At 45.3% G+C, this 12,500-nt stretch overlaps 3 protein-coding genes across 4 annotated transcripts in view; 2 read left to right on the forward strand and 1 right to left on the reverse strand.

The window, feature by feature from the left end:
• Nucleotides 1-8,088, forward strand: part of LOC126579911 (protein tramtrack, beta isoform) — a 21,383-nt gene extending 13,295 nt beyond the window's left edge. Inside the window, exon 4 of one of the 2 annotated variants that reach the window (XM_050243649.1) lies at nt 6,088-8,088. In XM_050243649.1, coding sequence (XP_050099606.1) covers nt 6,088-7,229 — 1,142 coding nt within the window. In that variant the 3' untranslated portion in view covers nt 7,230-8,088. Of the gene's footprint in view, nt 1-370; nt 5,912-6,087 lie in introns of those variants that run through there. The other variant, XM_050243640.1, reaches the window with a different exon arrangement.
• Nucleotides 8,089-10,810: 2,722 nt separating this feature from the next.
• Nucleotides 10,811-11,874, forward strand: LOC126570159 (S-adenosylmethionine mitochondrial carrier protein homolog). The gene is made up of 2 exons (XM_050227707.1): nt 10,811-10,990; nt 11,071-11,874. The coding sequence occupies exons 1-2, from the start codon at nt 10,922-10,924 to the stop codon at nt 11,872-11,874; spliced, it is 873 nt and encodes a 290-aa protein (XP_050083664.1). The 5' UTR covers nt 10,811-10,921.
• Nucleotides 11,875-12,187: 313 nt separating this feature from the next.
• Nucleotides 12,188-12,500, reverse strand: part of LOC126570160 (uncharacterized) — a 1,929-nt gene continuing 1,616 nt past the window's right edge. Inside the window, exon 3 of the mRNA XM_050227708.1 lies at nt 12,188-12,500. This exon is cut by the window's right edge and continues 44 nt beyond it. Coding sequence (XP_050083665.1) covers nt 12,311-12,500 — 190 coding nt within the window. The 3' untranslated portion in view covers nt 12,188-12,310.

Consider the following 12,500-nt stretch of genomic DNA (forward strand, 5'->3'; position numbering starts at 1 on the left):
AAACTAACTCGAAATTGAATCATTTACGCTAGAGAGAAGACAGCTGAAGCGGTTGGGGAGTAGGATATTTGTGTATATCGCTTTGTATTATACTTGTATATTTGTACGTGTCCCTTTGTCCTGTTTATTCCTCCTTACATCCTCATTTGTACTTCTTATTTCATTTACCTCTTGTCGCTGGTCATGTTATCCCGCTGATTCCGCCTCTGCACTGGTTATCCTTATGTTTTGTGTTTGTCCTTTCATTGATTCACTGTGTCTTAAAATAAGAAGAATAACGTCAGAACTGGACTTACTCGTGTATCTGTGGTTTTGTTTTTGTGAATGTTAATGTACTAATTGATGTTTTTATATACCGTTCTTCTTTTAGACTCGAAAGATTCATTCGCAGAGGAGGAAAACTACCTCACAATGGAGGGCAGCGCATCTGGCGATGAGGAAGCAGAAGATGAAGAGGAGGATGCCGGTGAGGATTCGTACGAGGAGCGGGAGCTGAACTCGAGTTTAATGGAACCGCAGCTACTGCTAGATGAGTTTGATGAACCGGTGGAGTTTAAATTTGATCCGCGCACCGATAGTGGCGCTATCGATTCGACGACGACCAACAGCGGTAGCTATCTCCAACCGCTACCCGGAAAGGCAGGTGGTCTGAAGGTGGGTGGCTCGTCGGGTGAATCGGCCGCGGGTACGCCGACCCGCATGCCCCAAATTTCCGTTGTCCCGACGACTGCGCTCCAAATACCGAAACTGGCCCCACTGACCCCCGGTGCTACCGCCGGTTTCCTCAGCGGAAACACCAAATCCATGCCGCGGCTACACAAACGGCAGCGATTGTTGGCACCAAAGAAACCGAACGGTATGACAACTACGCAAACGATCCTCAACAATTTGAACAACAATCTGAACGAAAGCCTTATCTCAACCTCATCGAATTCCGCCGCAGCAACGGCTGGCGGGGCTGGCGATGCGACTAGTGCGGCTGGAATGCAAATTTCCAATGTCCTATCGGGTATCGGATCGTTCGAAGATATGTTCGCGAATAGCGTGCTGCGATCGTCAAGTCCTCGCTCCAACTCGAACTCACCCTCGGTCAAGAGCGGCAGTGGTGGTAATGGTGGTGGCGCTGGAGGTGGTGATGGTTCCCGGCCGCATAAGTACGCCGTAATCGACGACACCGAGGGCAGCGTGCGCGATTTCTGTAGCAAGGAGGGCGACCATGTATACCGGTGCAAGGTGTGCCTGCGTGTGTATACGCACATCAGCAACTTCTGCCGGCACTACGTCACCTCGCATAAGCGCAACGTGAAGGTTTACCCGTGCCCTTACTGCTTGAAGGAGTTCACGCGTAAGGACAACATGACGGCGCACGTTAAGATCATTCACAAGCAGGAGTACGCTCAGCACACGACTAGTGCCGGTGGTACCTCACCGGCTAGTGGCCTCTCCCGGGGTGAAGAATCCAATTCAAGCTTTAGCTTAATGGGAAGCGGCAGCGGTAAGGAGGCAGCCAATGGTGGTACTAATTCGACGGCAGCAACAGGTTTCATTGCGGTTGCGAATGCGGTCGGTTTGCAGCCGAAATCGGGAGCCACTGGTGGTGGTTCAAGCATACGAATCGTATTTCCGTCACTGCCTGGAGCGATCTCGTCGAGTGGTGGTGCTGCTGCGGCAGCAGCCAGTGATCAACTGACAGCAACTGCGGCAGGGTCGCCCGGAGCAATCACCATCAAGAAGGAATTCCCCGACAAACCCTCGTCGGGCGCTAACTCGCCCACCGGTTCCGTCTCGTCCAGTTCCTCTTCGGGTATCACAGCAAAACAACAGGCAACGGCTACTGTCAGCCAGTAGAGTAGAGGCGGCGGGGTAGGCAGCTTTTAGACCGTACCATCCCCCAAAAATAACACCCGATTCATCCCGAATTCCAATGCAAATCTCATACTACAAACACACAAACTACCTTTGTGTAGGGAATGAAAGAGAGATAGAGAGAGCGCGCGCTGGAGATACAGCACAATGATACGATCGACCAAAAGAGGCTATCCGTTATTTAGAGAATGTAAAGAGCTACATGAGCCACAACATGAGCACATTGTACATTACCACTGGACTCACGATTACTAACATTATCAATTGTGTTGCAACATAAGCATCGCTTCTGCTGGCAAAACTCTTACAACACAAAACACAACAAAAATCTCACCATCTAGCCTGGTGCCTTGTGAGAAAATAATCATTCCTTCAAAAGGGTATTTTCGGTGAGTGCTTATGCCACCTCACAAACCTACCAAGACTTCTTGTTTCTTTGAAGGTACAATTACCTTTGCGCAAGATCAGATGAAATCGACCGGCGTGTACGGAGTTCGCACGAGGCATGATCGTCAAAAAAACATTATTTTAATTTGTGTCTTTTTTGTGGTTTAGTTTGTGTTGGTCAGTCCAAGACTTTTCGAAAAAGCAAGAATATGAAAAAGAGCTAAATCGATTATAAATGTATAAATGCTAAGAATTTTGCGATCATTTTCGTTGTGTGTGCAGCAGAAGGAGCAAGGTAGATGGTTAATGGTGGATTGTAGCGACGAGCTGCAGGATTCATTTATGAATTGCAATTTAATCTGCGCTCATCGAATGGCACTGTAAATAGTTGATGAAGATTGTGCCGAGCGCACCGATGAAACGACACAAAACAATACTTATAGGCATTTCTAGCGGTAATTAAACGTAACCTTATTTTAGTTTCGTTATATTTTGTACATGATATCCTTGTTCGTCCGCGCGACAACCAAACTCGCAAGACACACAACCATAAGTCACACAAGTCTTCCTCCGCAAAAGAGTAAACACACCCAAGCTAGGAGCAACAGGTCAGACAACCGGCGCAGTCGCTCATACCCACATGGGATGGGCACACGCTGCTGGGTTGGTAAGCCTTTGATAGCCGATGCTGTGTGCCGTTAAACCAAACGAATACTTTTTGTTTTGTTTTTCGATTGGATTTTAGTTTGTTAACTTTTTTTTGCAAACAAGAAAAAGAATCGACATAAGAAATATTTAATTAGTGGTGTAAGGGTAATTCATTCTCTGTGTGTTGCAGTAGTACAGTTTAATATTCCTTCATTTTAATCATTTCTGTCTGTTTTCCTTTGTGTCTTTATTTGTTAATTATTTATAACGTCGATTCCCTTTCTGTTATTATTTCTCTTTCTTTTGTTTGTGTTGTTGCAAGCGATCTTCTTTTTGTTCTGTCTGTTTCTTCCTCATCATCGCCGTCCCACTTTGCGTTTTAAGTAGCGCATTCAGAGCATTTATCTGTTCTTGTGGGTCTTATTATTTTTAATTTTATTTTAAATTCGAGGCTCCAATGCGATGCTGTTTATTAGTTACCAAAAACGAACTGCACTACACACTGTATGTATAGAAGTATGCAAAGATATATAATTACAATGGCACATGAAAACGTGGATTGATAGTATTTCCGTGTCTAGCAGAAGATCTCACCCCACCTTAGTGTCACGAAGCTTAGATCCCTTGTATTCCCATCCCTTCCCCACTCTCGTCTTATAATCTAGATTTTACTGGTCTTAGTTAAGCTATACGAGGGACATGCATTCGCAGGTTTGTGAGCAAACGAATCAAAATTGCGTTGAAACGAAAAGAGAATAAATCCCAAAACATATGTATATGCCTAGATGAGAATACACTTTTTAATGGTTTTTTAGCGGTAAAACGACAGAAACAAGTCTGATAAGATAGAATCAAAGAGCGCGCACTCCAGCACGCCTGGTTGGTTTAGGTGTAGGTTTTTACTGTCATAAGGAGATGGATAGTCGATAAGGTTCGGCTAGAAAGTAAGCAAAACACCATATGGTACGTGTGTTTTTGTAATTCTTGTCGCTACAGATCCACCAATCTATCTGCGAATGATCGGCTACTCACACAGGCAGCACATACGCAGATCGTAACTGTTTGGGACTGAAGCAGGACTAAAATTGGAAATGGTCAATCCAAGAATGAAAGTAAGCCGCAAATACAGCGCGAAGAAAGAAAGGAAGACACTTTTACTATTAAATTTTATTATTACCATCTATTCCTATTGTAAGGTCTGTTTTGTTCCAGAAACTGGGAAAACCAATAGCACGTAAGGTGGAATTATAAGATGCAACTAACGAGAGAGCGAGAGAGTTAGGCCAGCCTAATTGGGACAATGTTTAGCATTGTAAATTAGAATGAATAGTATTTATACAAAATGGAAACGATACACTGACACATACACACATACCTCTAATCCTTAATCTCCTGTATCGAGCAGCATTACCAGAAGCAAAAGGTTTTTCTTTGTTTGTTTGTGTATTTTTATGTATGTTCTTGCTCTAGTTCATCTATGAACTATCGCCCAAAGTGCGCGCACAGTTAGTCTCACAGATTGTTGGTTTTATGTGTTTATTCAATTCAACCGGGAACGATGCAACGACCAATTGAGGCGAATTCTGGCGGTTCATAAGTGCAACACAAATGTTTCGTTGCCGTAGTGCAACAGTTGCATAAACTGTCTCACGAAGCGTTTTCAGCTATCCTGCTAGTGTATTTTATTGATTGTCTGTTTCCTTCAACTGAAAGACAAGAGTGTCTGTTGCCGTCTCACCATGCAATTTGCAACCTATTCTAGTTTGTTCGAGTAACAGTTTCATTTACTTTCGTGCACCATCATATGTTTAGAGACTTGTTTTTGTAATATAAACCACATCTAGCGTATGGCACCGTATAGAAACAATAGAAGAGTGTCACAATTGACACTCTTTCTCTCTATCACTAGAACATTTCCGTCGATGGCTTTGTAGGGCATCGATGTGCACAATCGACAATGCTTAAACGCACTCACTCACTCACTGACACAAACACGAACCCCGATAGCTAGTGCAATTTTAATGGTATAAGTAGTATTCCGGTTGAGGTGGCAAAGGGAAACAGAAAAACACCGCCACGGCGACTGTAACTGCGCCAAGGGTGCAATTTTATTCCGGGCCGTGATGGGTTCTCGATTGTGTAGTAAAGGAAATGCGTTTATGAAACAGAGAGAAGATGAGAGAATGATCGTTCATCGAAAGATTGCCGTGATCCAGCATTGCCTGCAAACGAAAAGCATTTATTCATTATAGCTCGTTACAATTGGTCTTTGTACAATTGGTTGGACGCCAACAACCACCTATTCAACTCCGTTCCTGGCCTGCAGGATACTGATGGCTGATATAGCCATTGCTAAGGGAAAGAAAGCGTACGTGTTGCAAACAACAAAGTGTGAAGTGTGTCTATGAATTACAAGACATGAAACAGGATAAATCAAAGCACTAACTAGGGAAGAGCCCCCACATTTGTTAATACTGATGAGGAGCAGTCGAAAATGAATTATTAACTAGCGAGTATAGTAGGATAAATACACAAAGAAAAGAATCACCAAAAGAAACTAAATAAATAACACAATTGTACGCACAGACTTATTAAACCTATTCTTCGATGTATATGTTTTCAATTGTTTTTTTTTTTCACTATTGCCGTTGTTTCTCTCCACCATTTTTATTGCTACATTTACTGCTTCCGAACTGAGTTCATTGAAAAGTGCGTGGTCTGTAGGGCCAGAAGTGCTCTACCTTGCTTACGGTTGCAAAAGCAAAAGAGAGTTGTTAGTACTTGCGCAATTAGAGACGATAGTATGCCGCAAATACGTTAGAAATATGATTTTAACTATCTTTTTGCTAATGTAAACAACATGTATTTCTAATTCCGGTGATCCTAGTGCGAACCAAAAACGGCGCACAGCGGGAACAACGGTCATTTATATTTAAAGACGATAGAGGTGCACTAACTGTGAATATTGGAATTGAACACAATAAATAAAATGAAAATTGTTTCAAAATTACTCTGGCGATGCGTTGGACTTACTTTTTCCTTGTTCCTTGTTTCTGCACCTTGTGCTGGCAACGTTTGCAGGGTTGTTAATGGTTTGAGTTTTGAGTGCATTTCTTCCAAATACTGTTGCATTGCATAATGAATTATCCTATTTGCTAACTAATGTACTTTTGCTGCCTTCTACAGATGCTCTGATGCTGCCAAAGATCCTTGAAGGAACTATCGTTTCGATCGTTGCCACTGACGATGAAATCGACGAGGAAGACGAGAGTATGGATCTGATCGCCGAGTCAGTCGCATCAAACATTGAGCCCCAGGACGCGGACCTATCACCGAACAGTGCTGGAAAGGAAGAAGAATTGTATCCGCGTTGCTTTGCGCTGCTAAGGGAGTTACAAGAGGGTAACCGCTTGCAAGAGTTAACGATTATCGATCGTGGACGAGGCTTCTACGATGAGCGTGTGGTACTGGATAACGGAAAAGAGCTCATCAAGCATGAAATACCTTTGAGTGGATTACCTAGCGACGATGGTGAAGAAACGATCGAGTTGCTTCCGCTTGAATATGAAATACCGGCGTGCAGCGGCCTGTTGCATCCAACTGTGGATCACAGCACATCTCCCCTCGATCAGCATCATGGTAACGATGAGCAGCAAAATGACAGTGGCGTGGTCTCTTGCGCTGTTCAACGTCGTACCCGCCGAAAGCCATACTCATCAGAGGATGATCCTGCTGAAGCACTAACGGAGATGTCCGTTCGAGGTCTAGATCTGTTTCGATACGCAGCGAAGCAATCCAACGGGCAGATCCAGTGTAATGAGTGTTTGAAGAAGGGAGAATACAAGACGTTTAAAAATAAGTACAGCTTCCAGCGACACGCCTTCCTCTATCACGAAGGCACCCAACGGAAAGTGTTCCCGTGCTCGCTGTGCGATAAAACGTTTTCCCGTCCGGACAAGATGAAGAATCATCAGCGCACAGCCCACGGAGTTCCAGCGATCAACTGCAATGTAGAGACCACCTCAACCCAGCAGGGACAGTTTTGTGGTACACCAGAGGTAGGCGCTGAGACGTCGCGCAACCAGAAGATGCATTGGCCGCAACAGTTGATTGAACAGCCACGAGCTGGACAGTCACTGCTGAGGCAAGATTGCCGGTCCGTACCGCAAACGGGAATAGACAACGCAATCGAAATCCGTCGTCTAAAGCAGGAGCAGGATGTGCTAAGGATAAGAAGTGTGGTCAGTAACATGAGCCTTCGTCAACTACAAGATATACAGCGGCAGCAAGACTTGTACCAGCAACACATGCAACATGCAGCATACTAAACGGCGGTCAGTTCCGAAAAAAATTTTGTTTTCACGTCAAACATGAACCACAATGTGTTTGCCCTGATGTGCCATGTGGAAGCATTTTCAAAGCCCTTCGATTGTTTCCTTTTTTACCTTTATTGCAATTTTTTCCTTTTTTTATATTTGCAAATATCCTTTTTATATTTAATTGATTATTGCTTAATTGAAACGTTTATTATATGATTACTGCTGAAATGGACACGGAAATGTTTTTTCGTGGTTTGGTGGTAACTCCATTGGTTTGCCACTTTACTATACACTATAAACCAGTTAAACAAACCAGTGATGAATTAGAAAGAACAGAAAAACAAGCACCAGAAGTGCGAGAAGATAGAAGCGATGCACTCCATCTGCTATAGTTTGTAAAGCATGCCATCTGCTCATATAAGAGCGTCTATGCTAAATAAGCAAGGGTTTTCATTTGGTATTTGTTTTTTTAAATTTGATCTCAATCTTAAGTTTACTGTTTCATGAAATGCCTTCAGGTATTATTGACCTTTGTCAAACCATATAAGGGTTTTCGAAGGCTTATAAAGTGTTAAAAACTTGCAGATTCCTTTTTTTGTCAGGAGAGTTAAATGAAAAGCAGTTGGACGTAGTCCAACCATGAGCAACTAGCGAGCGAGACGCACACAGATAACGCAGAGAGCACAGACTAACGAATGTCATGATATTTTCTTCATAATCTCACTATGTGTAAGATAAGCAGTCAGCTGAAAGCAAAAAGAGTGTCATACGACATTTAGTCTGAATCTGATGATCTAAATGTTCAGAATAGGAATTGAGAAATACTTCGCGATTGAATTGTAATACTCTCAGAACGTGAAAATAAAACGGCGTTACAAATGGACTTATCACACTGAATTGACAAGCTACAGCATTATGTTAAAAACAAAATTGTCTTTCGCATTCAATATTCAACTATTTGCAGGGATTTACCTTACCGTCATGGACACACTTGTTACCGGTTTTGTATGAAAATTAACCCAACGTTTCCAACACTTGAGGCGAGAACTGCAATTATCATAAACTAGCAAAGACCATCGATCCATCGATAGCTCGGTTTCTCGGGGGCCGAATCGATGCGTTCGTTGGTACATGGAACGGATCGGTTCCGTCTGCAGCGGTGCACCAAATGATGGGAAATTCCCGTGATTTAACCAGATCGTCCGCCTATCGTTAGCCCGCGCCAGTACCAGCCAGTAGCAGTAGCCTGAGGGCTGTTTGTGGTGGTTTGCGGAACGGTCCGTCACGGTCAGGTCACTAGCGGGTGCGGCGAGACGGCAAATTACCTCCGGAGCCTGTCGAACGAGCTACGGGCGGTGCACTATGTCGGGCAAAACAACAAATCGTTGAGAATCTATTTCATCGGGACAATACATGGTGCTGTGGCTGCACGAATGAGCCGGCATGATCGCGCACAGCGTACACTTATCAATGCAGATCGGGATTCTTACTGACAAGACAAGTACTCACACGTTTTCAGGTCGAGGAATTCCGCCGGGCCCCTTCATAAAGGTACCACGAAGGGCCAGTGGGTCGATTGAGGGTAGAGAGGCGGGTCGGATCAGGTGTTTAGTTAAAATGTTTTCGTGTTTTTTGCTTTATTGCGGCCATAAATTTTTCAAAACCGTCATCGATCCATTTGGGGAGGAGCCTTTTCACTGCTTCTGCCAACGTTTTGTGAGGTGAGAAGAATATAAATTGAGCCCCATTAATATGTCTTTATAGTATCAAGTAGATCTAGACGATTCAAGCATTTGAAATAAACCTATTCGATCGTTTGTTGAGCCTGGTTGAGGTTTCTTGCATCGAGTCTATCTTATTTGACTATTTTTGATTCGCCATTCTGCAAATCAGATTTATTCTTTTCCTCTGAGTTATTAATTTACGCTCGTTAAACTCGTGCATCTGCCAGCTACCTAGCGAAAGATGATACAATTAAAACAAATAACAGGCCTAAAACATGAATCATGATCTTGCCTAACGATACTGATAGAACTAGTGGAACGAGGGAATCAAAATAAACAAGCAGAATGGGTAGCAGAGGTGGTCGCCAGTTCCCAGGTGGTTCTCGTGTCCTTCTACTACACGACAAATAGGTGAATGAAGGTGAAACATTAATTTCAGTTTTGCTTTCCTGATGCAGCTAATGTTCTTAACCCGGTGCACGTTTAATCCTGTTGGAAGTATGATGTTTGGCGTGAGCGGGTACTACCAAGCTACCTCATTCTCTACGGCGAGACAGGTATCTCACCTACTGGAGGTAAAGAATCGAAGTCAAAACAAAAAGAAAACTTTTTCTCGCTCTATTTGTTTTACTTACTGTTCGTACGAGCATGCTGTCTCATATGATCGCCAGCGACCAAGCTTCGGGACGGTCTCCTGCGCCAATACCTGATCCAGGACTTTAAAACTGGTCTGAAAGTAACTTGGAAGCATCAGTCATCGATCAACGGTCCTTGTTTGCAGTTGCTCCGGTCTCTACAAGCCACGTTCATCAAGCCACGTGTTCTATACGATCCTTATTTACCGCCAACTGATAACAGAGCAGAACCTGAGAAAGATGTCGAAATCAACGAGCTTCCAACGTTCGTCGCCACTGCGTATTCCGGTGAAACCGTGCAAGAAGCAGCCGATGAAGCATCACTCCAGCGGTGTTGGAGGGGACGCTGTCCCTCAGGCGGCCAGACAACTGCTTCGGTCACTGCATAATAACGATCGACGAAACTCGATCGTGTCCCGCATCAGCATCGGTCGAACCGTACACCAGACCGCCTGCCTGCTCGACCAATCCTGTATGGACCAGTTCGACGACAGCTTCAGCCTGGAGATGGACTGTACCGCACCGTTAACACCCCGCCGATCACCCCACCTGAAGCGTCGTGCCTCGATTTCGCTGCTCAGAAAAACTCTCAAGGCAACAAGTGTCGGCGTGACTACAAACCGGCCGACCGGTGAGTACAGTGAGTTGGCAACAGTATCCCGCAAAAAGGCTACCAGTGTCCGGAAGCGAATGCTGGGCACGATTCGCAAGGTGTTCCAGGGGCGATCACGTCCGGGGTACAGCAAACTGTAAAGCAAATCACGTGAATTATGCACAGCATCGTGTGCAGCACACACCGACCCGGAGAATCGGCAGCCGGGCGGATGGTTTCTACTGTGATAGTGGTTAAGTTAGAAGAATAATTTATTGTATTGCACCGATAAGGAGGTAAGCATCTGGAAGGGATCACTGCCGGCATAGAAATCGCGAACATTTATTTGATACAAAACGTATTAAAATTTAACATATTTTGGAGATGAAAAACGAATAAAATTATACAAAAGTTCTACATTACATATTGCTTGTTTTAATCTCGATATTCCCGGACCGATAGAGTGGGAAAAATGGAATAAATTCGAATTGATTGAATTCACGTGTTCCGAGGGTGCACGCAATCCGGCGAGCCGGTGGGAAACGCGCCAAAGGCTTCCATAAAAAGCGCGCCGCTGGGGGTATTCGCGTTGTCACTTGTGCGCTGCCGTCTTTGACGTTTCGTTTGTTTTCATTCGAACTCAGCATGCCGTTTTAGCAGAAGGACTGCAAGGACTTTCTCGGTGAAATCCGTTGAATCGCAAGGACACGGGGCTGGTCGGTGGCGATCAGTGAATAAATCCTTCCAAAAATGGAGCTGGAAGAGGCCACCATGATTACGCCGTTGGCTGGGCCACGGCTATACTGGACTGCACTAACGGTAAGTATGCTCATCCGGTTTATGGTGACAAAAGTGTTAAATTCTTCTTTACTCACTCTCTCTCTGTCTTTCTCGATTAGGCCGGAGGTGTCGCAGGGCTAGTGGTAGACGTTGCCTTGTTTCCGATCGATACGATAAAAACGCGACTCCAGAGTGAACGAGGATTCCTTGCTTCGGGTGGATTCCGGGGTGTGTACAGAGGACTCGCGACCACGGCTGCCGGTAGCGCACCTACCTCGGCTCTGTTTTTCTGCACCTACGAAAGCTTGAAGGTACACCTACGCCAATATGCCACTTCGCCCGACCAACAGCCCTACATCCACATGGCATCGGCCGCGGCAGCCGAAGTTGTCGCTTGCCTCATTCGCGTACCGATCGAGATAGCAAAACAACGCCGACAGGCGCTACTGCTCAAGGGCAACACATCGTCCTTCGAAATCCTTTACGGAGCGCTCCGGAAAGAGGGTCTCCGTAAGGGTTTGTACCGTGGTTTCGGTACGACCGTGATGCGTGATGTGCCCTTCTCGCTCATACAGTTCCCGCTGTGGGAGTACTTCAAGCAACACTGGCCTACGGTTACCGGTACCGCACTGAGTCCGGTAACGGTAGCGATTTGTGGCGCCGTGTCCGGTGCGATTGCTGCCGGTTTGACGACTCCGCTCGATGTGGCAAAAACACGCATCATGCTGGCCGATCGTATGGAGAGCGGCCGGATGGGTGGAATGGCCAGTATACTGCGCGGTATCTACCGTGAGCGAGGAATCCACGGGGTGTTTGCTGGTTTCATTCCGCGCGTCCTGTGGATCACGCTCGGCGGATTCGTCTTTTTCGGAATGTACGATCTTACCCTGCGGTTGCTAGACGCGAACGAAGAGCAACGGTAGTAGCACGCACCAGACGCACCCTGAGGACGGTGCGATGATGCCACCCGAGACCAAATAGAGTGGAGGTACAAGGTACTTCCGATTCGTTAAATAGTGCAATGTTTAGTTGAAGTTAGCATTTATTGTGACCACTGTGTACATGGGTAAATGTATATGAGTGACGGAGCGCAAAATGCACAATACATCTCCTATTCTCGTTTATAATGTATATATGGCGAATGATATATCACATAATTACAATGCGATCCTACCACGGATCCAGGGATTCATGCTACTGCCATCGTGATGCGTACCTTCATCCGTATTGCTTTGCTATTACACTAAATCCAACACCTAAATCTGAGACCATCTAGCAATCCACGAACATCAAGCTCACTGAACACGTTCACAACTAGCACGGTTCACAAAAGGGGCACGCGTGCATGCACTAATTGTATTAAGCAAAGAGCTCCGGGCTACCGTTGTATCTGCCAGCAGACGAAGAACCAACGTAGATCGATGCATCGGAGTGGTGCGGTGCATTCCCGATGCGTAGCTTTGCGCCCTTCAGCAGGTAATCCGTCTCTCGCTCCTCCCGATCGTCGTCCAGGTCAGACGATTCAAAGCTGAAGCTCGGAACGTAGCTG

Source organism: Anopheles aquasalis, chromosome 2, assembly GCF_943734665.1.
Source record: "Anopheles aquasalis chromosome 2, idAnoAquaMG_Q_19, whole genome shotgun sequence".
Taxonomy (NCBI): Eukaryota; Metazoa; Arthropoda; class Insecta; order Diptera; family Culicidae; genus Anopheles; species Anopheles aquasalis.